This window comes from Carassius gibelio, chromosome B1, assembly GCF_023724105.1.
Source record: "Carassius gibelio isolate Cgi1373 ecotype wild population from Czech Republic chromosome B1, carGib1.2-hapl.c, whole genome shotgun sequence".
In the NCBI taxonomy this organism is placed as follows: Eukaryota; Metazoa; Chordata; class Actinopteri; order Cypriniformes; family Cyprinidae; genus Carassius; species Carassius gibelio.
Window position 1 is genome coordinate 7,425,400 of NC_068396.1, and position 27,714 is coordinate 7,453,113.

The window sequence follows — 27,714 nt, forward strand, 5'->3', positions numbered from 1 at the left end:
CAAATTACCAGACGCCACCTGATTCAAATATTCCACCAACGTTAAATAGTAATGACTTTATGAATTTCTTCACTGATAAAATAGATAACATTAGAAATACAATAGCGAATGTAGATTCTACAGCATCTAACACTTCAGTTCCATCCATCGCTGCAGTGCTTTACAACCATAGGACAGGAAGAGCTAAATAAACTTATCACTGTATCTAAACCAACAACATGTTTATTAGATCCTGTACTCACTAAATTACTGAAAGAGCTGTTACCTGTAGCCGAAGAACCGCTTCTCAATATCATTAACTCGTCGTTATCTTTAGGTCACGTTCCAAAACCATTCAAGCTGGCGGTTATCAAGCCTCTTATTAAGAAACCAAAACTAGATCCTAGTGTACTGGCAAATTATAGGCCTATTTCAAATCTTCCATTTATGTCAAAAATTTTAGAAAAAGTTGTGTCTGCTCAATTGAGCACCTTCCTGCATAAAAATGATCTGTATGAAGAATTTCAGTCAGGTTTTAGGCCCCACCATAGCACAGAAACTGCACTTGTTAAAATTACAAATGACCTGCTCCTTGCGTCAGATCAAGGCTGCATCTCATTTCTAGTCTTACTTGATCTTAGTGCTGCGTTCGACACCATGGATCATGACATACTCATAGATCGATTACAAAACTATACAGGTATTCAAGGGCAGGCTCTAAGATGGTTTAAATATGGAGTGCCACAAGGATCCGTCCTAGGTCCCCTTCTATTTTCAATATACATGTTGCCCCTTGGTAATATTATTAGAAAATACGGAATTAGCTTCCACTGCTCTGCTGATGATACTCAGCTATATATCTCAACGAGACCAGATCAAACTTCTCAATTATCTAAGCTAACAGAGTGTGTTAAAAATGTAAAAGATTGGATGACAAATAATTTTCTCCAATTAAATTAGGATAAGACAGAGATATTAATTATTGGACCAAAAAACACTACACAGAATCTTGTAGATTACAATCTGCAACTAGACGGATGTACTGTTACTTCCTCTACAGTCAGAAATCTGGGTGTTATATTAGACAGCAATTTGTCTTTTGAAAATCATATTTCCAATGTTACAAAAACTGCATTCTTCCATCTTAGAAACATTGCCAAGCTACAAAACATGTTATCTGTTTCTGATGCAGAAAAGCTAGTTCATGCATTCATGACCTCTAGACTGGACTATTGTAATGCACTTCTAGGTGGTTGTCCTGCTTCGTCAATAAACAAGCTACAGGTAGTCCAAAATGCAGCAGCTAGAGTCCTTACCAGGTCAAGAAAATATGATCATATTACCCCAATTTTACAGTCTCCGCACTGGCTACCTATTAAGTTCCGTATCAGTTACAAATTATCATTACTTACCTATAAGGCCCTAAATGTTTAGCTCCTGCATACCTAACTAGCCTTCTACCACGCTACAACCCATCACGCACCCTAAGGTCACAAAACGCTGGACTTTTGGTAGTTCCTAAGATAGCAAAGTCCACTAAAGGAGGTAGAGCTTTCTCACATTTGGCTCCCAAACTCTGGAATAGCCTTCCTGATAATGTTCGGGGTTCAGACACACTCTCTCTGTTTAAATCTAGATTAAAAACACATCTCTTTCGCCAAGCATTCGAATAATGTATCTTTTAAATTGTGAGTGTAGTTGCATCTGATCAAATGTGCATTTTTATTCATTACCTTGGGTTAAACTAATTTTACTTTGTTGGATCAGCAGCTATGCTAATGATGTCTCTATTTTGTTTCTATGTTTCGCCACAGGATTTACATCCCGTGGTAACTAGGATTTACACAAGCTCCAGTCTGGATCCAGAACACCTGAGAAGAGATGATGCTGACCCTCAGAGGACCCCAGATGATGCTAACCCTGAATCAACAAACAGAACTAACAATTATTACCAAATGTGTGGCTGCATCATATAATAACTTAATTAATAATATTGATAGTTCATCGTCTAGCTGACTACGTCTTGTATTATTATTATTATTATTTTTATTTTATTTTAAATCCTGTCAAACTACTAGCTACTACTAAATATTGTAGAAACATAATTTTCTGTAAAGTTGCTTTGTAACGATTTGTTTTGTAAAAAGCGCTATACAAATAAACTTGAATTGAATTGAATTTTGTACCATTAAAAGATCCTGTATGTTTCATAGCATGATTCAGGACTGTTTCCTGATCCTGGAAGAGTATACTACAATGCTGGCTGTTCTGACTCACAGTCTGTAAGTACGTTTTAATTTAAAGGATTTTCCACTGATGATTCAAATACGAGTTTTGAGCAATGTAGTGTAGCGCTTGTTGTTTGTCATTTCTCCTATCACAAATGCAGACATGGTTTTATGTTTATGTGGCACGATGCAACGCAATGTGAAAAAAAGACAGTATAAGACATCATAAGCCGTAATTATTTCACCACTGGATGCAACAACTGCCTCACTTATAATGGGTTTTAATGTTTTTGTTTCATCGCTCCGGGTGGGAGACTGCATCACAGTATGGTAAGGGGAGTAAAATTTCTGTTACAAGCTAGAGGTATTCGGCCAATCACAATGCACTAGATAGCAGGCCAATAAGAGCACATCTTGCTTTTCAGACTGCCGAGCTTTGTAAAAAACGACATGTTTCAGAAAGGTGGGCATTGAGGAGAAACAATAATGTACAGTATGTGGAAAATAATGTTTTTTTTTTTAACCTTAAACTGCATAAACACATTTCATAACACCAAATAATGTTCTTTTTAGCAGCATCATATGACCCTTTAAAGGTTATATGTGAATATTTTGAGCAAAAGAGGATAAGCAACATAGACATTTTGCTATGGACTATTTTGCTATTATTTACTGTTGAGGCATCAACTTAAATCAACCTTTTTCAGAATTTACTATACTTTTCTGAACCTTGTTTGCTTTATTCATACACAGGCGTAGTTCATCACTTTAACATGAACATGCTTCTCTGAAGGTTAACAGTGAAGTGTCTTAATTATTTTTGTCTTCAACAGTTCATCTGTTGATATATTATGTGAAATACTTTTGGTTAAATGGTCTGCTTGAACAAAAAAAAAAAAACATATGTGATATTTTGTGGTTAAGTTTATATGATTTGACTTTTTTTTCTGCTGATCTGGTTTTTATTATTATTATTAATATTGATAATTAATTAATAGTAATAGTAGCTCTAAGATGATTGTACCAGTTGTTTAGTCTTGTGTAGTTCTTGATCCCTTTAAACTTGTAGGCTGAGTGTATGGGAATCCTCATCAGTGTCATAAAATGTGGCATAATAATAATCAACATAATTTTGCATTTGGCAGATCTGCCTGTACTTTGCCCCAGCAAATCTCAATGGTGGTTTTTCATTTGCAAAAAATTGACCACATTCACCCTTAAACTTCTGGAGAGATGGCAACAGATTGTTCTCTGCAGGAACAATAACCATGTGATATTTTTTTAAACAGCTAATAACATTGACATTTTTTTTTTACCATTACACATTTTGAAGCAGTCGAAGTCAAAGATCAGGCTATTATCAATGAAGAGAAAATAATGCTGTTGTTGAAAATATATATATATATTTTTTTCCAGAACCAGTGCAGAGCACTGCTTCTCAGTAATTAAAACTGAAACTGAACACATGGTATTTTTATGACTTTTTCTGTGGAATAATACTTTGACTTCCTTTTTCTGCACAATCAGACATTGCATATTTTATGAGCATAATTCCACAATTACTGATTTAATGAATTCTTGACATATTCAGAAAATTATATAATTTTTAGCATGTACTTTAAATACACTAAAACTGTAGTTAAAACGCGAAGCCAACATCTTAGATTTTTGGGTGAACTATCCCTTTATTGACAATCAGCAGCATGAGTACTAACTACACTGTTGTCATTTATACACGATCATGTTTTATGTACCATAAATCAATTCTTTGATTCGAAAACAGAAAATTTATTCAAGGATGCTTTATTTTAAGGTTTGGGGTTCATTTGAATACAAAGATAACATTATAACGTAGTAAAGAGTTTCTTCATTCAGTGCTTGTGTTGGGGAAAAGTTGTGGTTCCCAACAACATTCTCATCATCCCATCATTTACATGTACTTTTTGCAATGTTTCTTTCAATAAAAGTGTAAAAAGAAACAGGCAAAAACATTTTTTTTTTCCGAAGAAGTGTTTGTAGGTTTTGTTGAAGCTTTAAGGTCATGTCAGAGACCAGTTAATTCAACAAAATAAATTAAACATTTACAAGATAAGGAATTAATTTCAAAATAAGGAAAACAGGTTTAATAAATTAATTAAGTCAGAACAAAGAAATTCATAATTACATTAATGCTTTATCAATTTCTTTAAATACATGACAGGTTAAAATCGTTCACTAAAATCAATATATGAAACAACAACAGATACAATTCATAGATGTATTAAGCTCTGTTCCCACATACTGGTCATTACTTCCCCTCCCCCCACAATACCAACACACCCACACACATACAGTATTGTTCAAAATAATAGCAGTACAATGTGACTAACCAGAATAATCAAGGTTTTTAGTATATTTTTTATTGCTACGTGGCAAACAAGTTACCAGTAGGTTCAGTAGATTGTCAGAAAACAAACAAGACCCAGCATTCATGATATGCACGCTCTTAAGGCTGTGCAATTGGGCAATTAGTTGAAAGGGGTGTGTTCAAAAAAATAGCAGTGTCTACCTTTGACTGTACAAACTCAAAACTATTTTGTACAAACATTTTTTTTTTCTGGGATTTAGCAATCCTGTGAATCACTAAACTAATATTTAGTTGTATGACCACAGTTTTTTAAAACTGCTTGACATCTGTGTGGCATGGAGTCAACCAACTTGTGGCACCTCTCAGCTGTTATTCCACTCCATGATTCTTTAACAACATTCCACAATTCATTCACATTTCTTGGTTTTGCTTCAGAAACAGCATTTTTGATATCACCCCACAAGTTCTCAATTGGATTAAGGTCTGGAGATTGGGCTGGCCACTCCATAACATTAATTTTGTTGGTTTGGAACCAAGACTTTGCCCGTTTACTAGTGTGTTTTGGGTCATTGTCTTGTTGAAACAACCATTTCAAGGGCATGTCCTCTTCAGCATAGGGCAACATGACCTCTTCAAGTATTTTAACATATGCAAACTGATCCATGATCCCTGGTATGCGATAAATAGGCCTAACACCATAGTAGGAGAAACATGCCCATATCATGATGCTTGCACCTCCATGCTTCACTGTCTTCACTGTGTACTGTGGCTTGAATTCAGAGTTTGGGGGTCGTCTAACAAACTGCCTGTGGCCCTTGGACCCAAAAAGAACAATTTTACTCTCACCAGTCCACAAAATGTTCCTCCATTTCTCTTTAGGCCAGTTGATGTGTTCTTTGGCAAATTGTAACCTCTTCTGCACATGCCTTTTTTTTAACTGAGGGACTTTGCGGGGGATTCTTGAAAATAGATTAGCTTCACACAGACGTCTTCTAACTGTCACAGTACTTACAGGTAACTCCAGACTGTCTTTGATCATCCTGGAGGTGATCATTGGCTGAGCCTTTGCCATTCTGGTTATTCTTCTATCCATTTTGATGGTTGTCTTCCGTTTTCTTCCACGTCTCTCTGGTTTTGCTCTCCATTTTAAGGCATTGGAGATCATTTTAGCTGAACAGCCTATCATTTTTGCACCTCTTTATAGGTTTTCCCCTCTCTAATCAACTTTTTAATCAAAGTACGCTGTTCTTCTGAACAATGTCTTGAACGACCCATTTTCCTCAGCTTTCAAATGCATGTTCAACAAGTGTTGGCTTCATCCTTAAATAGGGGCCACCTGATTCACACCTGTTTCTTCACAAAATTGATGACCTCAGTGATTGAATGCCACACTGCTATTTTTTTGAACACACCCCTTTCAACTAATTCAACTAATTGCCCAATTGCACAGCCTTAAGAGCGTGCATATCATGAATGCTGGGTCTTGTTTGTTTTCTGACAATCTACTGAACCTACTGGTAACTTGTTTGCCACGTAGCAATAAAAAAATATACGAAAAACCTTGATTATTCTGGTTAGTCACATTGTACTGCTATTATTTTGAACAATACTGTATATAGGGGTGTGGATCACAGCTAACAATGTTAATCGCGATGTTAATCGCAATGTTAAACTATGAAAAAGAAATTCTGTGAAAATGTTTAGTGCAGGTTTTCTCAATTATTTAAATCCAAACTGCTACAAATTCTGCAAAAATGAAAATATAAATGCTGTCATTTACTCACTTTCCAGTTGTTTCAAACCTGAATTAATTTCTTTCTTCTGTTGAACATAAAAGGTATTTTGAAGAATGGATAACCAGACAGTTGCTAGTCCTCAGTGACTTCCACAGTATGTTTTTCTTTTTTTAATGTCTATGGCGACTAGAAACCTAGAAACCCAAATTCTCCAAAAAAATCTTATTTTGTTTTCAGCTCAAGAAAGAAATTAATACAGGTTTGGGACAACATGTTAATGAGTAAATAATGACAGAAATTCAATTTTTGGGAGAACTATCCCTTTAATGACAATCGGCAGCATGTGTAGACTGCGGTCACTTTAAGACTTATTTACTTAAACAGTTTAGACAATCAGACATGAAAGATAGTCCAGTAATTTTCAGAACAGCATGTGAATGAAATGTTTTATCCTGCAAGGCTTCAGAGCACATGCAAATACAGCAGTTCTTACATATTGCTTACTCTTTGTCGATTTTGTTTGTCACATCAATAGTATAAAAGCCGACATGGGTCCAGACTTTGGACATAAACGTGGGGCATCTGCTATTTTACTCGCGCTGCTTTCTGCCATCCAGTTTTAAAATCTTTTTCTTAAGATAGGTTTTTTCTTATGTTTTCCGTCAACTCATATTGACTGAGTGGGACAAGTTTCTAAACAGCAAATGTAAATGTTTTTACATATGGCATATATTTTTCCAATGGTATTTTTGTAAAGTGAATTTATGATCTTACAATGTTATCAAACATTGGGTAAATCGTGATTCAATCCATGTCAATGGTGGCTTAGCTAGCTATAGTGGAAATGTAATATCGGATGTCTGCTTAATTAAAACTTTATTTCATATTGGTATAATATTTGATGCAATTCATTCATACACATTATAATTGTTTTAATTATTAATTATGACAGTCAAACATTTAATAGAGTTCTAAAGAATTTTCTTTATGATTCATCTAATCATTTAGTTAGAAATAACAAGAACACCAAAGAAAACATTGGATAAAGTTTCTCTTTCAGACAATAGCTCATTGGCGCTTTTTTTTTAAAGTTTTCATTGTATTCTGATTCGCTTTGTTTTTTTGGTCGGGGTTCTGTAGATCTATCAAACAAATTAAATGATGTACAATTATAAAGCTTTGTCAACTCTGTCTCTAAATCATTTACAGATATGTAATCAGGAGTGAAGTTCTCATTCACTCCAATAAATCCTCCCGAGATCTTACATTTGTTATTGTTGTCTAGGCAGCAATATGCGGTCCAGAAATGACTAGGCACTGTCACATTCACTATATCGCTTATGTTTTTAGTACCAGGTACCACTCCTGTCACAATATGAACAGAATACTTTTTTGGTAGACATTGATCGGACAGATTTTTTGCAATGTTTCTTTCTAGTTTCTTCCACTGACCTCGGTTAAAAGAGGGGTCTTGTGGAGCAGCATTGGTGAGAGTGAAGGTGGCATCCGAACAGCCCTGTGACTGTGCCTGGAAGACTGGTGCCAGATGACCTTTGTCATATTTAGATTTTGTATAGTTATCATTGAGAGCTTGATAACCTCCAAGTCCTTGTATTGTCACATCTTTCTCTAGTTTCATGTCTGGGGGTGCATTGTTGTCATCAAGCTGTAATAGTGAATCAATTGAAAACATTAGCTTTAGAAGGACAGTTAACCTTAGTCATACTAATATGTGAGACAGACTCTGTAGGCTGAAGTTTTAAATCAGTAAACAAACACTTCTAGACCAAATCTATTGTTGTTTTTTATCCCAGCAAAATTCATTACAAACTCATCACTACCACGGTACCACCCTTCTTTACGGCTACTTCTGCTTTGTACTGTTTACACATAAAAAAAGCAATCTCAATTTTATTTTATTAGCATTTTTGTGATTTAGTATCCTAACATTTCAGCAAAGCTGTTCGACCCATTATTTGTTACTCATAAAGAATGATCTTGAATTACTTGTAGGAATGTAATGTAGAAACATGTGGACCTCGGAATCTGATGGATTAAGTTGGAAATACCTCAGATCTTAATTGATAATTTATTCAAACTTGACACAGTGTAAATGAAGACTAAGAGCTGTTATCAAAGGAGGCTGCACAAAGTATTACATCACCGGGTGCCACATGCATACAAATGAGAAAAATATTATTTAAAAAATTATATATTTTTAATGATTTTAGTTTAAAGTTTAGCTGTGAACATTTTCAAAGTCCAAAAGGATATATAGAAAATAGGTTACTGTTATCAGTAAATTTGTAATAACTCCAGACAAAAAATAAAGATATACAGTTGCAATCAAAATTATTCAACCCCCTTGACCTGCAAGACATTTTGTCGTGGAGAACAGCATTTTATGAATTCAGTTCAACAAAGGCATCAGTAAAGTATTAGAAAAAGTTTGTTAATACACTGTTGAGTGATTCTGAGAATGGAACACTGATGAATCATGATGAAATTCAAATTGGCTCAAAACATTCATATTCAAAATTATTCAACCCCCTTTGTGCAATAAACACTGTCTGTAAGTGCTTAGATGCTTCTGTCACCTCTCTAATACAGTCTTGGACCATTCCTCGCCTGAAAGAGCTTCCAGATCACTGATAATCTTTGGTTTTCACATTGCCACTGCTATTTTTAAATTCAACCAGATATTTGCAAATGAGAATTAAATTCTGGAGACTGAACAGGTCACTCAAGTACATTTTATGACTGATCCCTGAACCAAGCAGTAGTAAATTTGGATGTGTACTTTGGGATGATTGTCCTGCAGGAAAATCTCTGATCATCAGCTTCAGTTTTTGCACCAAAGGCATCACAATTCTTGTCAAAATGGCCTGATACTTCAAAGAATCCATGATGTCCTTCATACAGACATGATTTCCACTTCCTTCTACAGTAAAGAAACCCCATAACAGGACTGATCCACCTCCAAGTTTGAGGATGGAGATGGTGTTCTTCTGCTTATGAGCTTTGCCTTTTTTTGCAGCAGACATACCGCTGATACATGGGTCCAAAAAGTTCCAGTTTGGTCACATCACTCCATATAACATTCAGCTCAGAGCTCCACAAGTCTACACAAATGAACTTTAGTTAGTTCAAGTCTGCCTTTTGTTCTTCTTGATCAAGAGTGGTATTCATCAAGATGTCTCAACATGAAGGCCATACTTGTCTAGTGCTCTTCTTACACACTGCTTTGAAATGGTTTTCCTCCTTTCATCGAGTCATCTTGCGAGTCTTTGGCTGTACATTGCAGGTTTTTTCTCAGTTGCTCTGATTAAACAATTTATGATATTGTGCTTTTTCTTCAACACCCTCAAAGATTTTCTGGTAAAACACACTATAAGCTAAGAAACAAGGCTGAGAGCTGTGTCTCTAGGAACTTTCAATGTCTTGGAAATCTTCATATAGCCTTAGCCTTTCTAAAATAATACAATATTTCTTCTCTTTTACTTTTGTGAGATCTCTGTTGACATTTTTGCTACTCAACTTCAATACATGCATGGGCCAAACTGTGTGTGTAACAGCTCAAGCTAATTCTGAGTTTCTAAAGGCTTAATTGTGTTTTGAGACTGTTTTATTCCCCACCATGCAAATAAGTGATTTAAAACAGCAATGTTGAATAGGGGTTGAATAATTATGACATAGCAGTATTATTAAAAAATCTTATAACTCAAATATATTACATTATATATTGACAATATCACTTTTAATATGCCAGTGAACTATTATGCAAGTTTTATTATATCCTGGATCTTCCAAAAAGCTTGTATTTGTAAAGTACTGCAGTCTCTGAGTGGTTGAGTAATTTTGATTGCAACTGTAAATCCCTAAACTGTAACATGGTACAATTACCTGAACCTATTTGGAGTAATATTTCACTTACCTGAGGTTCAATGTACCATGCATTTGTTCTTGTGCAGTTCATTAGTCCTTCAAACTTGTAGGCTGAGTACACGGGAATCTTCTTGTCAGTGTCATAGAATGTGGCATAATAAAAAACATTATTTAGAGTTTGGCAGATCTGCCTGTATTGTGGGTCATTAAATCTTGTTGGTGATGTTCCATTTGCAAAAAATTGACCACATTCAATCTCAAAATTCTGCACAACTTTGGCTGAACCACCGGAGAGAAGCGACAGCATCAGCACATGAAGAAGCAGCAGCATGATGAAGAGGGTGGATCAAGTTCTCTGCATGATCAAGAACCACAATACATAGTTTACATATAGCATATCTTTTGTAATATTCAAATCACATATAAATAGCATAACTGTACTTACCTCAAGATTTAGAGCTATTAACCATAATTCAATGGAGACATAATAATGTGATAGTGTACATAGCATAACACCTTTAGTTTAGTAATTAAACACAGGAACTAATATAATACTGGAAACTGTTATTAAACCAATAAAGAACAAAATACCTGGTCATGCAGGTTTGCGCTTAACAACAACAGTAAAATCCGGTCCTTCTTATCTCATTTGAAGGCTGGAAAACTGCAGTGCTCTTTTGGCCAGCGTTCACACAGCATGACTAGGCTTTTACAGACGAGCCACAATGTAGCACTGCGTCTGGTCTTTAACCAATGAGCAGGTCTTTCTTACAGTACTCATGGTCTCAATCTGTAATGAGACAACCTCCAATTGATCTGCTGAGACCATCACTACATTCAGAAAACAGCTGGAGACACAAGCATTAGTCTACATCCAAAATTGATTACAGTTACAGTTTTGCAATTAGAAGAAAACTTTCACACAATTTTCATTAAGTATAAGTATCTGAACGTTTGGTCAAGTAAAAAAATAATATGTTTTAGACTAAAATATTTGATTTTGACTTGTTTTGAGATTGTTTATAGTTGTAAGAAAAAGATGAATAATTTCATGAACTGCGTGTTAGCAACCAAGAAAAACTATAAAAACACTATTGAGAAATGATAAGTGAATGACTTTAAAGAGATTGTTCTCCCAAAAACGAACACTTTGTCAAATTTTTTATTGAATTTATCAGACGCTTTTATCCAGCGACTTACAGTGCATTCAGGCTAACATTTTTTACCTAACATGTGTTCCCTGAGAATCAAACCCTTGCGCTGCTAACACAATGCTCTACCAATTGAGCCACAGGAACAAAATTTTGATGCATACATCGTTGTACTCTGATGAACATGCATCGAAGACTGAAAGGGAAGAGAAGATTTTTACTTTTGTTTTCTTTGCACACAAAAAGTATTGTCATGGCTTCATAAAATTACGTTTGAACCACTGATGTCACATGCACATGTGTCACATGTTCTTACAGCCTTCTTGGGCCTTGAACCTGACAGTTGCATTGCTGTCTATGGAGGGTCAGAAAGCTCTCGGATTTCATCAGAAATATCTTAATTTGATTTCTGAAGATGAATGAGGGTCTTACATGAGGGTGAGTAATTAATGTCATACATAAAATTTCACCATATTTGACAATATTAATCTGTGAATGTTTTATTTGTAAAAAATTAAAGGCTTTATATCAAAAGTTTGTTTGAAACTCTAAACAATCAAACACCTGTCTGCAAATTACAGTTTACTTTTGTTTATGTCTTTCCTTGGTGTGTTTATGAGAGAAGAAGCAACTCACTGAAACCAGTTCTGTTAACCATATTAACCTATTCATTGTAAAGATGACTCAAAAAAACAGTATGTTCACAAATCTTAACTTGTGAGAACGAACAGATAATCTAAAGGTCCAACAAAACAGTTGTAAAAGCTGAACTGCTCATTAGTTTCAGATGGCATGTGCCTTAACAGTGGCTATAGCATTTCAAACTAAGAGAGAGAGAATATCTCAGTGAACAAAGCATGAAGATATGAACAAGGTTTTATTTTGGCACATAGTCAAAGATGACATGTCAACCTGATAAAGAGTTTGTTTACACCACCTCTTTACTGAGAAACGATGACCTTATTAAAAGTTGTGATTGTCCATTTAGCTCAATGATTGGTTTTTAAGTGGTTTTCCCAGAAAGTACAGACCAAAAGTTTGGACACACTCATTCAAAGAGAAAACTGTAGAGTCACACTGAAGGCATCAAGGGCTATTTGAGCAAGAAGGAGAGTGATGGGGTGCTGCGCCAGATGACCTGGCCTCCACAGTCACCTGAACCCAGTCGAGATGGTTTAGGGGTGAGCTGGACCGCAGACAGAAGGCAAAAGGGCCAACAAGTGCTAAGCATCTCTCGGGGAACTCCTTCAAGACTGTTGGAAGACCATTTCAGATGACTACCTCTTGAAGCGCATCAAGAGAAGCCAAGAGTGTGCAAAGCAGTAATCAAAGCAAAAGAAGAACCTACAATATGACATATTTTCAGTTGTTTCACACTTTTTTGTTATGTATATAATTCCACATGTGTTAATCCATAGTTTTGATGCCTTCAGTGTGAATCTACAACTTTCATAGTCATGAAAATAAAGAAAACTCTTCGAATGAGAAGGTGTGTCCAAACTTTTGGTCTGTACTGTATATATATAAAATAAAAAAAGGATAATCCCTACAATGCCTAATTCTGATTCCTCTTGCTCAAAGTAGCACAGGTCAAGCATTACCCAGGTTAATCCACCACACGGTTTCCATTTTCTGATTTGATGCGGTCACAGTCACTGTTTCATGGGATCTTCAGCTACGCGGCTTTTGAAAAGTGTGATCTCGTCCAGATGGCAAAGTGGCATACCTCTGATCACATGGGCCAGATCCTCGTGCAGTAAAGGGTATATCACCACACTAAGGGCTGGACGAGATATTGAAAAACTGCAGGAGGTAGAGAAAGTATTGGTAAATATTTGACATACACAGGCTGGAATTATTCACTAATTAAAAGATCTTTATTATCAGGAAATATTTAAAACAACGAACCTGTCCAGCAAGTTTTTCTGCAGTGTTTTACACGCCACCAGGGTACCACCCATGAACATGTGGCACATGATGACTTCAGTGCAGCTCTGCATGAAGGCTGCCACAGCGGCGGGCTGGAAAGTGCCATGTCGAGAAACTAAACACAGACGCTGCAGCTGGTGACACTGACTGAGTGCTTCAAAAAACGCAACGTTTGCATTACAGTAGGGTTGCTCCAGCCTGCAGTATTACACATAGACAAACAATGAATAAATACAAGAGATATAGCACTAAAATAGTCTATTAAAATGTTTAATAAATACATTATTATTTTATTATTATTAATTATATATTAACTATCTCTCCAACCAACATAGTTCTAAATCCAGAATGAACACACGCCAGAGTCAGCTGAGACAAAATATTTACTTTCCAGTAAAGCGGTAACATTTTAAAGAATTATAAATTAATTAATGCAAGATTATAAAACAATATTCCATTTCATTTCACTGATAGAAATACATCAAGAAAATACTAAAAAGCTTACTGTTGTGCTTTGTATTTTATTTTAACCTAATGAAGCCATTTTTTATAAAAAATATGATCAAAAATGTCTATTTTCAAGCAAGTGATTAAAAAAATACTAAAAACAAAATCAGTCTGTGTTATTGTGAAAGATGGCATTTAACTGTAACTTTAATATATGATGGTGTCATAATAGCATTTATTTTTTTCATGTGTTCATGTGATTTTTTTCAAATTTGAATGATATCAGTGTTTAAACATAATCATTTACATAAGGTAAATATTAGAATTTTCTAAAAACTTTGATCCAACTTCTACCATTCCTTCATCATCTTCTACTGTCTGTTTTATCAATTTGAAGTGTTTGCAACTTTTAGCATATTGTTTTCATTTTGTATTTATTACGATCAATGGGTCACTTTCATCTAACCGCACAGATGATATACAAGTGTAAATAATAACTAAATTATTAAAAACAAATAACGAAATACATTTTAAAAATTGCATTAATATAAGAATAAAAGGACCATTTAAACATACAGGATGTACAGAAGTTTTGTCATTATGTTGCTGCCCCCTACTGGTGAGCTACAGCTTTAACATGAAATTATTTGTGGCATGGTTGATAAAATGTCAAAACAAAACAATATAAAATATAAATACATACATACATACATACATGCACATATATGTATATATACATTATATATATATATATATATATATATATATATATATATATATATATATATATATATATATATATATATATATATTTTTTTTTTTTTTTTTTTTTTTTTTTTTTGTAACAAGTCAATAGTGGATTAGATTGTTGACTACATTTTGTGACTGGAGTGTGTAGTGGCATACGTGTTCACCTGAAGTCCCTGAGTTGCGTACAGTAGGGAAGAGCATCCAGCAGGGCCTGTGTGTAATTCATAGTCTTTAAAGATCCAAGATTTGCGAGTGATAACAACCGAAGATCCTTGCACCCCTGAACCAGCTCGATCAGTCCTGTCCCCTTCAGAACTCCCGGTAAGTGAGCGAGGGTGAGCTTGCGCAAATATTTAATCCCTCCCAAAGCAGCTAACTCACCATCTCCGACATTGTAGGACCAGGGGCATGCGGCGGGGTCCTTGCGGATGGCCGGCTCGTTCCGTGGCATTGCAGAGGAAAACCCTGCTCCAATCAGCTCCAGCTCCACTAGATATGGGCAGCCTTGAAGCAGAGGCTGAATGCACAAGCTTCTATCCTGCCGCTCTTCACCCTGACCCACTGTGACCTCTGTTGTTGGTCGATATGTGGGCACACCAATACGGCTGCTCTTTTTAAGCCCGAGAAGTAGTGATCTTGAGAAAAGGTCTGTGTGGGGGTCTTGAATGTTCACAGGTGCTGGAGGGGACTGTGCCAAGGCACACACCGGAAGTGCCAAAGAGCACAAGGCAGCGAGACGCCCTAAAGCACCACACAAGTGTCCATCCTCCCCAGCGGGAAGGTGGTAGTGCGTGGCAGATAAATTAAGGCAAATAAGATGCGGGCAACATTCAGTAAGTGCTTTGACACTCTCTGCATCCATCTCCTCCTCACCCTTCCCACAGCTCTCGGCGAGAGGTCCTCGGCCACAGCCGCGCAAGTTGAGACTCTTTAAGGGTGTGAGGTCACGACCCGCACTAAGGAGCACATGTAGAGGATTGAACCCTGGAGATGAACAGCGTGAGACATTTAGGTAAGAGGGGCAACCATGCGCCAAAACCAGACCAAGTATAGCACCATCCAACCACGTACGTGGAAGCTGGAGGGCGCTAACGGTGTTTCCCACCGTCGACGCCATGCTCTCCATTAACGCCGTCATTGCAACTGGCCTTGGTGGCACGGGGCCTGGAACAGACAGTACCAGTCCCGTAAGACCCTCCGGGACTCTCATACTGAACACAGCCAAGTAGAGTGCCAACAGAGTGCGATTGACTTCACCAGGTGCCAGGCGTGCGGAGAACCAACGCAGGTTCTGATAGTGCGGCACACTGCTCTGGCCCACCATCAGCTGTGTGCAACCGCCCGCTTCCCTACAGCCCTCGCTGGCCTCTAGATAGAGGTGCAGGCGGCGTAAGGCACTGCAGCACGGCACCACGCCATATGAGGGAGTCAGCAGTGTCTGCTTGAGCTCCTGCAGTCGAGCCAAAGCAGACTTACCCTCGGCGCTCAGCTGATGGAGGTCAAACCCTGGCCCCACATCCAATGCCAGTGAGCGTAGAGAACGAAGAGAGGTCAGCAGATGTGAGAGGCGAACTGAAGTCAACTGACAGCCTGAAAGGTCAAGGCTGACCAGAGCCTTACAGCGGGTGACCTGATCCACTGTAGAGCCGGCCAACCAGTAGCAGCTGCTCAAGTTTAAAGTCTGGATGTCACTGGAAAGTTTCTTCAAGAGCTGCTTCACAGCATCATCGTTTGCCTGTGAATAGGAAGCAATGCAAAGGAATGATTTTCAGGTCTTGGTTCCCAATTTTGTTTGTCAACCTTTTAAAACCTGTCAGACATGTAAAATTATCTGACTAGCTAAAATAGATTAGGATATTGGTAGCATATGAATAGGATTAAAATGCCAGGTATGACATTTTTTTTCAGAAAAAGTGTTTATGAATTTATGGAGTCTTAAAGGGGTCATATGATACGATTTAAAATGTTCCTTTCTCTTTGGAGTGTTACAAGCTCTTGGTGCGTGAAGAAGATCTGTAAAGTCTCAAATCCAAAGAGATATTCTTTATCAAAGTTAAGACTGCCACGCCCCCATAAAATGGCTCATTCAAACACACCCCAGATGTCTACGTCACAATGTGGAAATATGTTCGTAATGCCGCCCAAAAGTTCATGCAAAGAAAGAAGGCGTGGTTTCAGTAACTGCAGTTAGTGTTGAAGCAGTCATGTCAGGGAGATGCTGTGTGTATCTAGACGAAAGCAAAAGCTCTTTATTTGGTCTTCCGAAAGTAGATGCATTTAGGAATCTTTTAGATTACTTACAACAGAACAGCAACGCATTTCATAGACAACCGTTTCGTAACGCCAAGAGAGGAGGCAATTTTGAATTTGGTGTAATGCAAACATATAGGAGCTTCATCACTGTCTCTGTCATGAGACTCTGTTCCCTTTTTGGGCTTGAACTGATGATAAAACGAAGGACATTATTAACTTTACATTTATTTTGAAAGAAGAAGCTTGCGAAAGATTGAAAGAGCCGTTACATTTCCGACGAGTGCTTACAGTGTTCGGCCAATCATAATGCACTGGGTCAGTTGGCCAATCAGAACAGACTGTGCTTGTCAGAAGGGGGGACTTTGTAGAAAACAACACATTTGAGAGGGGCGGGGCATAGAGGACTTACAATGATGTACAGTATTTGAAAAATAATGTGTTTTTTTAAGCATTAAAAATTGTCAATATATTGTGTTACACCAAATACACAAAATAACGAGCTTTAAAAAAGCATCATATGACCCCCTTTAATTATACTAATAAAATTATAATATATGATAACAGTATAATTCCTAGTAATTATTGATTTTTTTTTCTATGTCCATTTGTTGTACATGGAATAAATTTAATTATGTGTGAAAAATATTTACAAAAATAATTAACATGTTTGTTAAATGTATAGTAAATGTTATTAATTGTACAATACATAATAACTTGATAATTTGTATAATATATTAAATGTTGAAATATAGATTAAATAACAAACATACAAATTGTAAAATTTAAAATCAGCCAAGCAATATAATAATGTGTACAATTTTAATTCACACACAAAAAAATTTATTTTAATATTGATTTTGATTTGACAATGAAAATGCTGGCAGGACAAGCTGAAAAATACTGGCCCAAGCATACAAGAACTGTTGAACTGATCAGGCATCAAAACATTATAATGCACAATAGACAAGATGGATAACTGTTCAGACGTTCTGGAAACTTAGATGGAATATATTGTTTGGGGGAAAATGTATACTTTCACCCTAATCAAACCTTTGTTTGTAAGAAATACTGTACATGAGAGACAGTAAAAGAGTGTGTGGGTGTGTGTGTGTGTGTGTTTCAAGCTTACTGTGTATTCTTTCTGCAAATGTACATGGGCTCTCAAGCTCTTGTCCAGACAGAGAGTTCGAAGTTTCCGGCACACTTGACTCACATTGAGCATTAAGTCATGGCTTGGAATGAATCGCAGGATATTCAGTAAAATCTCATCTGAAAAGTCTGAGATCGTGACAGAGGTCTGGGAAATGCTGTCTAAGCAGCACAGAGCCTGGAGAGCAGCAAGAAGAAACAGTTATTCATACAAAGCCCTAATTAGACTGGATTTTAAATCAAGAGTTCATTGTTTACTAAATATGACGGTGAAGTCCTACATCCTCAGCTTCTAAGTAATGTAATTACAATACAGATGAGGTCATCACTAGTCAAAACAAATGCCAAAAATGACAGAAAGCTTTCTGAACGCTGGTCAGTTTATTCTAAGATCCATACACCTGCTAGAAGTATCTAACGTTACAGTATTAAAAACTATTTTACAGAAGTAAACCCGTAAGTAATATACTATTAGTACAGGAATTATAATGATCATGTTCTGCTAATCTGCTCGTTAGGAAAACTGAATATCTTCGTGTCCAGATATCAAAAAAAAAAAATGTATCCTAGTTGTTTATAAAGTAATCTTTGCAGACAACATGCAACAGCTAACTAGCAATAGAATGATCAGCTCTCGGATGTAACTTACCGTTTCAATTTGATTATCCATGACGCTTTAGGGAAATCTGTTTGGATATGTATCATTCGGTGATATACAAAAACACATTGTCATCTCAGCAAAAATATAATAATTTATCAATTGAAAATGTGACTGCCACTGTAGGCAGACATATTAGAGGCAGCAAGATGTAGCACCATCGGAACGTTTGAAAGACGTGCCTACTTCCGGTAAGGTCCATCTAGTAAAAAGGTCCCCGGGTGTGGCATTCATTTCAGAGAATATCAAATGCCATTTAAAACCATATAAGTCAAACAGAAGTGGGGATCCCCGAGTGCGTCTAAACTTGAAACACTGAATAGACAAATACATTTATATCATTTTAGTATTCTATCTTATAACGATAAAGATGTTCAATTCATAGAGCCGATTAAAAAAAAAGTGATGGGAGTATATAGACTCGGGACTTATACAAATGGGACATTCACAAATTGACTTGGGTTGGAAACTGTTGAGTACTACCGTAAGTGTTCATGTACATTTTTGTCCATGAAGAAAAAAAATTGCTCCAACTTCAGGTTTCATGGACCCTGCTCTACAAGCTCTTCTGAATAACTGTCTATAGCTAATATATAGGATGTTATGTCCTTCACTTCCAAAATAAACTAAATGCATAAAAAGGACATGCTTGAAATTACTGCAATGTTGCATACTTTGAGGCAAAACATTCAACCAGATAAAGGCATGGAAATGTAACAAGCCCAAAAACAATTAGTGCAAACCATTTTTAAAGGTTTAATTTGTGACAATACAAAAAGCAACATTCGTCATAATTTGACTCATTTAAAGTCTACAAAAATTAAGTAAAAAAAAAAAAAAAGGAATTGGTATGCCTAAGTTTCTAAGGCTTGTTATAACAGGACGTGCAATCAACTACATGCTATTAAATGGAGGCCTTTGACACTGCTGGATCCAGGTTTGATGAAGGCATGCTTCTTGTCAGTTTAGTCCAGTAGACACCAGCTAATAGCAACGATTATAGCATATTGCCCTATTAAAATGTTTGAATGCAAGTGTTTATACAACTGAAGACAGAGACAGTGTGTGGTTTTACATGTGCACGTTTTATTTGAGTTTACTTGTCAGTGTACAGAGACACCCTGGCTTACATACACAAGGGACATCCCTCATTCACATACCCTAGGGGAGTCCTGCAAGATCTTCACGTTTAAAAGGTAAAGCTTTCCCCATCATTGCAACAATAACAAACTGTGCCAAGTTAAGGCTGAAGTACAAAAAGAACAATGCAGCGATTACATAATTTATAAACACTATAACAAAGGTCATGTATGCCCAGTGGTGAGGGCAAAGTGGTAGACGCTTCTGGAATGACTAAAAGAAGAAATGTACATTGAAGTCCTCTTGGGGAAAGCTCTTCCCCCTCTAAGTCAACTAAATCCCTTTCCAGTTTCCGCATCCTGAGTCAATGCGCCAAACAGAGCAGAAGCCATGCTGATGTTATCTTGTTCGAGAGGTTTAGACTGAAACCAACTGCATGGCCATTTATGGTGGCAACAGTTCTGTTTAGAAGCACTTCCTGTGGACAATGGAAGGGCCAGACTCATCATACTCCTGCTTGCTGATCCACATCTGCTGGAAGGTGGACAGGGAGGCCAGGATGGAGCCACCGATCCAGACAGAGTATTTGCGCTCAGGGGGAGCAATGATCTACAAGAGAAGAGATAGGTTAGCGCACCTTTAACTGCGAGCTGCTATAAGAGACAAGAAAAAAAAAAAAAGCTAGGGTCATCACCTTGATCTTCATGGTGGATGGAGCAAGGGAGGTGATCTCCTTCTGCATACGGTCAGCAATGCCAGGGTACATGGTGGTACCTCCAGACAGCACGGTGTTGGCATACAGGTCTTTACGGATGTCCACGTCACACTTCATGATGGAGTTGAAGGTAGTCTCATGGATACCGCAAGATTCCATACCTGTATGAAATAAAGGTATTGGTCTCAGTAAATTCAGCGATAGAGCACAAAACCTATGCATTTAAAATGCACAGCATAAAACTCACCCAGGAAGGAAGGCTGGAAGAGAGCCTCAGGGCAACGGAAACGCTCATTGCCGATGGTGATGACCTGCCCATCAGGCAGCTCGTAGCTCTTCTCCAGGGAGGAAGATGAGGCAGCGGTTCCCATCTCCTGCTCGAAGTCCAGGGCCACGTAGCACAGCTTCTCCTTGATGTCACGGACAATTTCTCTTTCGGCCGTGGTGGTGAAGCTGTAGCCACGCTCGGTCAGGATCTTCATCAGGTAGTCTGTCAGGTCACGACCAGCCAGATCCAAACGCAGGATGGCGTGGGGGAGAGCATAACCCTCGTAGATGGGCACGGTGTGGGTCACACCATCACCAGAATCCATCACGATACCGGTAGTACGACCAGAAGCGTACAGGGAGAGCACAGCCTGGATGGCCACATACATGGCAGGGGTGTTGAAGGTCTCAAACATGATCTGTAGAAACAAATGTATAGAATTAGATCTTGAAGTTTCTAGTGAATACACTAGAAAACCAAAAGGCACTGCATGGTTAGAGGAGCGAAGCCTCCTTGGCACACCATGCTATAACTTCACACTCAAGATAGGGTTAGAAAAGTAACAGGTTAGAAGCTAACATGCAGGAAAAACACTTCAGAGAGGGATAAACCTTTTGAACCTCTATCAGGAGATCATGGCAGAGGACATAGAGCCTGAGAGGGAATTGATAGAAAAAGTGAACAGAGGAAAGTCAAGAGTAGTAGGATTCAGAAGATTTGACAGAGACGCACCTGTGTCATCTTCTCCCTGTTGGCTTTGGGATTGAGGGGAGCCTCTGTCAGCAGGACAGGGTGCTCCTCAGGGGCAACACGCAGCTCATTGTAGAAAGTGTGGTGCCAGATCTTCTCCATATCATCCCAGTTGGTCACAATACCGTGCTCAATAGGATATTTAAGGGTCAGGATACCCCTCTTGCTCTGGGCCTCATCTCCCACATAGGAGTCCTTCTGTCCCATGCCAACCATCACTCCCTAGAGGAAAGAGTTTAAAGATTAGGCACCAGGCCACACAGCAATGAGGATAACACAAGTAACATTCAGAATCTATGCAAAATAGGTTTAAAGAGACCATTATGACTAAGAAACGTACAGTTAGCGCTGTATTAACAGCATTCAATGAAAAAAAATTGAATGGAATAGAGGGTTTAAAAACCCGACACTTATTGAACTGAAAAAGTTGCTGTACACCTGACGCTGCAGTTTAAGGCTTTAACACTTTGCTGTATATTATGGTGAAGAGGCTTTGCAAATTCGTTTTGTATTATACTAAGTATAGCTTAACATTCAAATGAGTGATGAAATCTAGGCTTTTGATGACACATTTTAGCGCATATATATATATATATATATATATATATATATATATATATATATATATATATATATATATATAGTTAAGTTACATACCTGATGCCTGGGTCGGCCAACAATGGAGGGGAAGACAGCACGAGGGGCATCATCTCCAGCGAAACCGGCTTTGCACATTCCGGAGCCGTTGTCAACGACCAGGGCAGCGATTTCCTCATCCATGGCTGTAAAAGGGAGAAATTGTTAATGCAATCGTTAGCATCTCTTGTAAGCGGCAGTGTCTGTCGATTGCCATTTGGCCAGTAGGCGGCGCAAAGGCGCAGGAAAGAAACCAAGCAGTGCGAGACAAAGGAAGTGGTCAGGCAGTCTCACTATTGCCTTATATGGCAATAAGTTCAAGCAGCTCAATGCAGCCGATTCAGCGCGTGGAATCAGACCAACGGACGCGACCACTCCCCGTTCCAAAGGCCGAGATAAGCGCTACGCAAGACGAACAGCATCATGATCCTGATGCTTGTGGTGTTAAGCGTTATCAAGAGACTTTTAGGTGCAGGCGTTTCAGCACAAGAGTGCATCAATCCTATTTAAGTGACTGAACTACAAGCCTGTGAAATTGCATTACAGCTAAGCTTGACTGTCTTGAATAAGAAACGTAATCTTTAGACCTTTCTTAATCAGGTCAAACGGCTCAGAAGAGATGCCGGTTAAAGTGTTATAGTAGCCACACCCACCATTCAAACTGCGAACACTGAGGATACTACTAAACCCACATTTAATTGCTTTATATATTAAATTAAACCGCTTTACATCCGAGAGAATAGATTAAGCCATTGTTTACAGAAAAAAAGAGCTTTAAAAAGTTAAATCCGTCCAGCTAAGAAAACTAAAAGGCTATTGGTTGATACCACAGAGATTAAAAGGAAAATAAGTGTTAGCTTTACATTAGCCTTCAACGTTACAGCTTTAAAACCCATAACGTAGTAAATTACAGTGTTTAACGTTACTCCAGTGGCATTAAAAGTTAAAACACAAGTCGCATACCAGTATACTCTATACTCTGCATAACTTCAACAATAATAAATTAACTTTCAACCAGCGTCGTTAGGGCCACTAATATAATATTGAACACCATCTAGTAGTTATTTAAAGCCAGTCTCACCTGTGTATTAGTAGGTTATTGTTAACAAGGGGTGTGAAGATCTTCTCAGCGTGCACTGAAAACTCACAATACTCTGCGTAAGGTGGAACACAGTTTTATACCCGGCGTTGCTTCCATATAAGGTAAACTTTCGGCATCGAACAATTTGATTGGCCAGCCGTCGTCCACTTGGCGAGTTTCAAGCTAGTTGCTTGAAATTCAAGTTCTGAATTGAAATAATGTATGGCAAGGCTAATCAAGCAGGCAAATTTACTTAAAAAAAAAAAAAAGACAGGAAAAGTAATTTTATTCTACATAGCCATATAAATGTATTACTGAGTAAAACATATTTTAATTTGACATGGGACGCAGTGACATTATCTTGCGATTCGGTGTAGAATGCTGGACTGCTAAGGTTGTAGCTTTTCACTTTGTAATGCATTTAGCGACTGAATAGATCGGTTACTAGATCACGAAACCTCTCGAATACTCAAATACATTTATAAAGTCTGTAATCAGGTTGCATAAACGACAGAAAGAACACTGCAGCCTAGTGCGACATACTGTATTCTCGTTTTAATACATTATTTTAAAATCCTTATAAGTAACATGATTTGTATTTTGTCATGTAGCCTACTGTAAATGACCATAGTGCTGTAGTCTATATGCGAGGTATCTTTATTGGTAAAACGGAGGAGAGTTGCTTTCTTTTTCCCACATTTTTTTTTACATAATCTAGTTAAAAGCGATTCATTTAGCATTAGTTCATAAAATGAAATTAATTGTTCTCCTATGCAAGTTACTCATTGTCAGTTTGTTTTAGATGAACTAATGAACTACGTGGGCGTGGCTCCCATTTAAAGTACATGCATTTCTCATGACCGCTTTAAGTTCAAATATTAATCAGTATTACATCGTATTAATCTGTCATCTGTGACACTATATCACGCAATCACAGGTCGCTTTGTGCAGATTGCTTTGAATCAGTTTGCCGTTTGCAATGCTGTGAATGTAAACAGCTTGCAGGCTGCGGATGCTTCAGAAGCCATTCAGAAATGAATGAAATGTTGAAGATTTCTTATTCAGACCTTTGTGTCATGTATACATAACGGCTCGGAAGTGTATAAAATCAACTAATTTTGAAATATTTTAGCCTTTCGCGCTGTCTGCAATGCAGGGGATACAAAACAATGGCATGCTGCTTGCCTGAAACGGGACACTTCCTGTCAACCCGGATTTTGCGTAACACGTCATAACCGATTACGTTAGACGCGGCTGCATCAGATCATGCATGAGATCAGAAAAAATACTGGGGTTGGGGGTGCCCACGTTACATGCTTTGTTACTTTGCATTAAAAATAAATTAATTCATTCATGAACTTAATAATTTAGCACTCACTATTATAATTCTATTCTTTAAAAAATTCTAACTACCTTTCTAATGTTTTTATATTCTATTCCCTTTTCATTTATTTTACAATTTTATTTGTATGTGTGTGTGTTTGTATGTATATATATATATATATATATATATATATATATATATATATATATATATATGTGTGTGTGTGTGTGTGTGTGTGTGTGTGTGTGTGTGTGTGTGTGTGTGTGTGTGTGTGTGTGTGTGTGTATGTATATGCATTTGTAAATAAAAAGACCTCTAACACTAGCTTGCACTATTGCACTATTCTTTTTTTATTCTATCTGTTTTATTTTTATTTATTATATTATTTAGTTAAGCTAACTGAGACTTGTTATAGATACACTTATATATCATTGCTCTTTTTGTTGTTTTTGATTTTTGTTTCTACTGTCCTCATTTGTAAGTCGCTTTGGATAGAAGCGTCTGCTAAATAACTAAATGTAAATATAAAAATAAAATAAAATAAAATTTCATATTTAAAATAGCAGTGTGCATCTTAAGCGTTTCCTAAATATTAAATGCAGCCGTTTTGAAAATCATATTTCCCTGGGTAACTATAGTTAACATTCAGCATTTAAAGTAAAACTGTGATAAAATGGTATAGCCTAAAATGTTATATATATATAAAAAAAAAATTTCAATGCCATTCTGGAATCTTTTTATACTAATTAAATGAGACCCCATATTAATTTATTATGACGTTACAGTGGAAACTCACTTTGTGAGTTTATAGGCTAGGCTATATTTGGTTCCATAAGTGATAACCACTATGTGCTGCCTTCAGCGTGGGCAATCTGAGACGCGTGGCAACATGTCTTGACTGGGCTGCTCTGCATTTCTTGGCTTATCAGTGTGGAATTGATAAGACAACAATATTGTGTTTTATGTTACTGAATTATTCAGCTGCCGGTTATATCTAAGCATCGGTGTTTCACTGCAGTGAAGCATTTAATCAACAGTCTAGTGTGTGATTTATCTAGTGATGAACATGGCTTGTCATCAGGAGATGGCCTGAATGATTCTTCAGTACAGTAGTGACACATTTACACCCACCTAACCTTAGGCATGCAATTGTATTCATAGTTTTGACTATCCATGTACCGGTTTCCACAGTAAACTCAACAGTGTAATCTTAATATTATACCTATAGTTCAATGAGCCATAAAGGATAGATAAGCTTAATCACAGAGGTGAATGAGTCATTTTTACTGTCTATTGCTACATCATTTTTCACAAAGTGCTTCACATTCCTATTGTATAGAGCATTTCTTCTCTATACGGGGAGTGTGAGTATCAGCTTGATGTTTAGGGTGTGAGAGTCTGTGACTCCATTTGTTGTAACATGCATGTTTATGATGGTGTTTTATCTGTTTTGAAATCTGCATTGTTTCTCTCATCAGCAGAATACTGTAGCCCTTATAAGGATGTTTCAAACAGAAAGAGGAAGAGGAAGAGAAATAGACGACTTAAAGTCTTACACCCCCAGCACATTGTGACAATTCTGAGAGGAAGTCACAAGGGCCTATATCAGAAAGGAAATATAAAGTAAGCCAAGTTTAATTTAGACTACTCTTGGAAATAAGTAGCATATAAACTGTGTGGTAAGCTTGTAAAGAGTGATTGTTCATTCATTTATTAGTTTAAGCAGCTGTTTTGACATATGGCTATGTTTATTGTGATGGAGTGTACCAACACACACGAAGTAACCAGAAATTAAATGTTTTCTCCCATATAGCCATATACAGAGTTCAAACATGTCACACTGCCCAATATAAAGGAAATGAAATAACCTTTGTGTATTGTTTACATAGGCACTATGTTCAGGGCCCCTTTAAGAGAAATTCAGCCAATCTCCAAATAAGGCAATCTCTGGATGAGTCACATGGTTTAGTACTTTGGAACGCCAAGGCGAAGTCACATGACTCCTTAAAGCGGAAATGAGAACTTAGAATGATTGGCACTCTCTGCTTCTCTTCTCCTGTCATTGCATTTATTCTGAAATTTTCGTTTCCTTTTTAAAGCATTATTGTGCTTCTTTACCGTATTTAACATAGGAGAATGTAAGTACACCATAAGATTAAATACAAAAACACTATAAGTGGCCTACTGACTGTCTCCACCCATCAGACCTAAAGGACCCTATATGGAAATACTGACAGGTAACACACACTCACGCTAAGATCTGATGGGATGGACTGGATGTTGCACTCTTTAAGCAATGTGGACAGGTAGACTCCCAATATGGAAATATAACCAAAATGACAAGGCTGACAGAAAGGATCTTAGCATTATAGGTTGTGTGAGTAAACTCCATGACACATGCCGTGATGTAACCCCAATGTTTGTTTTGCACAGGTACAAACCTTTCCCAGGTGTTTTCCGTGTATGGCAATGGATCAGTCCTGCTTAATCCTTCTCAGATCAGTTCAGAGTTCAAGTGCTTTGTATTTAGTTGATATACATGGTAGAAGCCAACTTTATGTTACCTAAATAGGATACAACAGGAGAGTGTAACAAAATAGCAAGGAAGTCTCAAACGAAACACTCATAAAATGCAACACGATTTATGATAAGTTCTCTGATTGTATACTAAATAAGGTAAAGAGGGTGGTCGCTCAAGTGGTTGTTATTTCAGGAATGTATATGTGTTAAAACATGCACAAAAATGCACGAAAAAAAAAAAAAGATTTAGTTTCTCTTTTCACATTGCTGCAAATATGAATGCAACCATGTCACAGGGATTCTTCATTTCAACACAGTATGTCATGTATAATTCTGTTTAGCAGAACATAATTGTATTTATATAATTAAAATGATTCATTATATTAATTATAAAATATTTTAATTCATATTTAATATTTGTAAAATAAAAATGGACTACTTTTCCTAAGTTTGAGGTGAGTAATCTTTTAAAAATAAATTAATTGTTTTATTCAGCAAGGTCATTAAATCAGTTTAATGTGACGGTAAGTCAAATATTATGTAAAAATATTTCTCATTCAACACTGTTCTTTTGAACTTTCTGTTTATCAAAGGACTCCATTCTTTCTACCACAAAAATATTAAGCAGCACAACTACTTTAAATAATAATAAGAGATTCGGGTTGGTGTACATTTTTTTTATTATTATTATTAAATAAATGTAGACTTTGCCTAAAATCTCACCAAACCTTATAAATTCATAAAAATAATGTTTTTCACATATAAAATTAATATAACCTTTAATCACATTTTCTAGGGACAAACTGCAAAAAGAGTTTCCACAACTAC

The 27,714-nt window shown here is 37.0% G+C and overlaps 3 protein-coding genes across 3 annotated transcripts; all 3 read right to left on the reverse strand.

Moving 5' to 3' along the window:
- Positions 1-6,703: 6,703 nt before the first annotated feature.
- On the reverse strand, positions 6,704-10,850 carry LOC127949717 (endonuclease domain-containing 1 protein-like). The gene is made up of 3 exons (XM_052547203.1): positions 10,767-10,850; positions 10,225-10,530; positions 6,704-7,956 (listed from the first exon to the last, which is right to left on the reverse strand). Exons 2-3 carry the CDS (start codon positions 10,504-10,506, stop codon positions 7,291-7,293), a joined length of 948 nt encoding a protein of 315 aa, XP_052403163.1. The 5' UTR covers positions 10,507-10,530; positions 10,767-10,850; the 3' UTR covers positions 6,704-7,290.
- Positions 10,851-11,323: 473 nt separating this feature from the next.
- On the reverse strand, positions 11,324-18,670 carry fbxl18 (F-box and leucine-rich repeat protein 18). Its single transcript, XM_052544766.1, has 5 exons — positions 18,504-18,670; positions 17,835-18,032; positions 14,617-16,187; positions 13,235-13,453; positions 11,324-13,129 (listed from the first exon to the last, which is right to left on the reverse strand). Exons 1-5 carry the CDS (start codon positions 18,522-18,524, stop codon positions 12,979-12,981), a joined length of 2,160 nt encoding a protein of 719 aa, XP_052400726.1. The 5' UTR covers positions 18,525-18,670; the 3' UTR covers positions 11,324-12,978.
- A 906-nt stretch (positions 18,671-19,576) lies between these two features.
- actb1 (actin, beta 1) lies at positions 19,577-23,206 on the reverse strand. Its single transcript, XM_052545185.1, has 6 exons — positions 23,043-23,206; positions 21,983-22,107; positions 21,308-21,547; positions 20,555-20,993; positions 20,287-20,468; positions 19,577-20,201 (listed from the first exon to the last, which is right to left on the reverse strand). The coding sequence occupies exons 2-6, from the start codon at positions 22,103-22,105 to the stop codon at positions 20,058-20,060; spliced, it is 1,128 nt and encodes a 375-aa protein (XP_052401145.1). The 5' UTR covers positions 22,106-22,107; positions 23,043-23,206; the 3' UTR covers positions 19,577-20,057.
- Positions 23,207-27,714: the final 4,508 nt, after the last annotated feature.

Coding starts and splice junctions, on each gene's coding strand:
- LOC127949717 (XM_052547203.1), bottom strand. CDS start 10,506: ATGCTGCTGCTTCTTCATGTGCTGATGCTGTCGCTTCTCTCCGGTGGT. Junction 7,957..10,224: donor CATGGTACATTGAACCTCAG/GTAAGTGAAATA, acceptor TCACTATTACAG/CTTGATGACAACAATGCACC.
- fbxl18 (XM_052544766.1), bottom strand. CDS start 18,524: ATGGATAATCAAATTGAAACG. Junction 18,033..18,503: donor TGGATAATCAAATTGAAACG/GTAAGTTACATC, acceptor GCTGCTCTCCAG/GCTCTGTGCTGCTTAGACAG. Junction 16,188..17,834: donor ATTTGCAGAAAGAATACACA/GTAAGCTTGAAA, acceptor TCCTATTCACAG/GCAAACGATGATGCTGTGAA.
- actb1 (XM_052545185.1), bottom strand. CDS start 22,105: ATGGATGAGGAAATCGCTGCCCTGGTCGTTGACAACGGCTCCGGAATG. Junction 21,548..21,982: donor TTGGCCGACCCAGGCATCAG/GTATGTAACTTA, acceptor TCTTTCCTCTAG/GGAGTGATGGTTGGCATGGG. Junction 20,202..20,286: donor CATCCACCATGAAGATCAAG/GTGATGACCCTA, acceptor CTTCTCTTGTAG/ATCATTGCTCCCCCTGAGCG.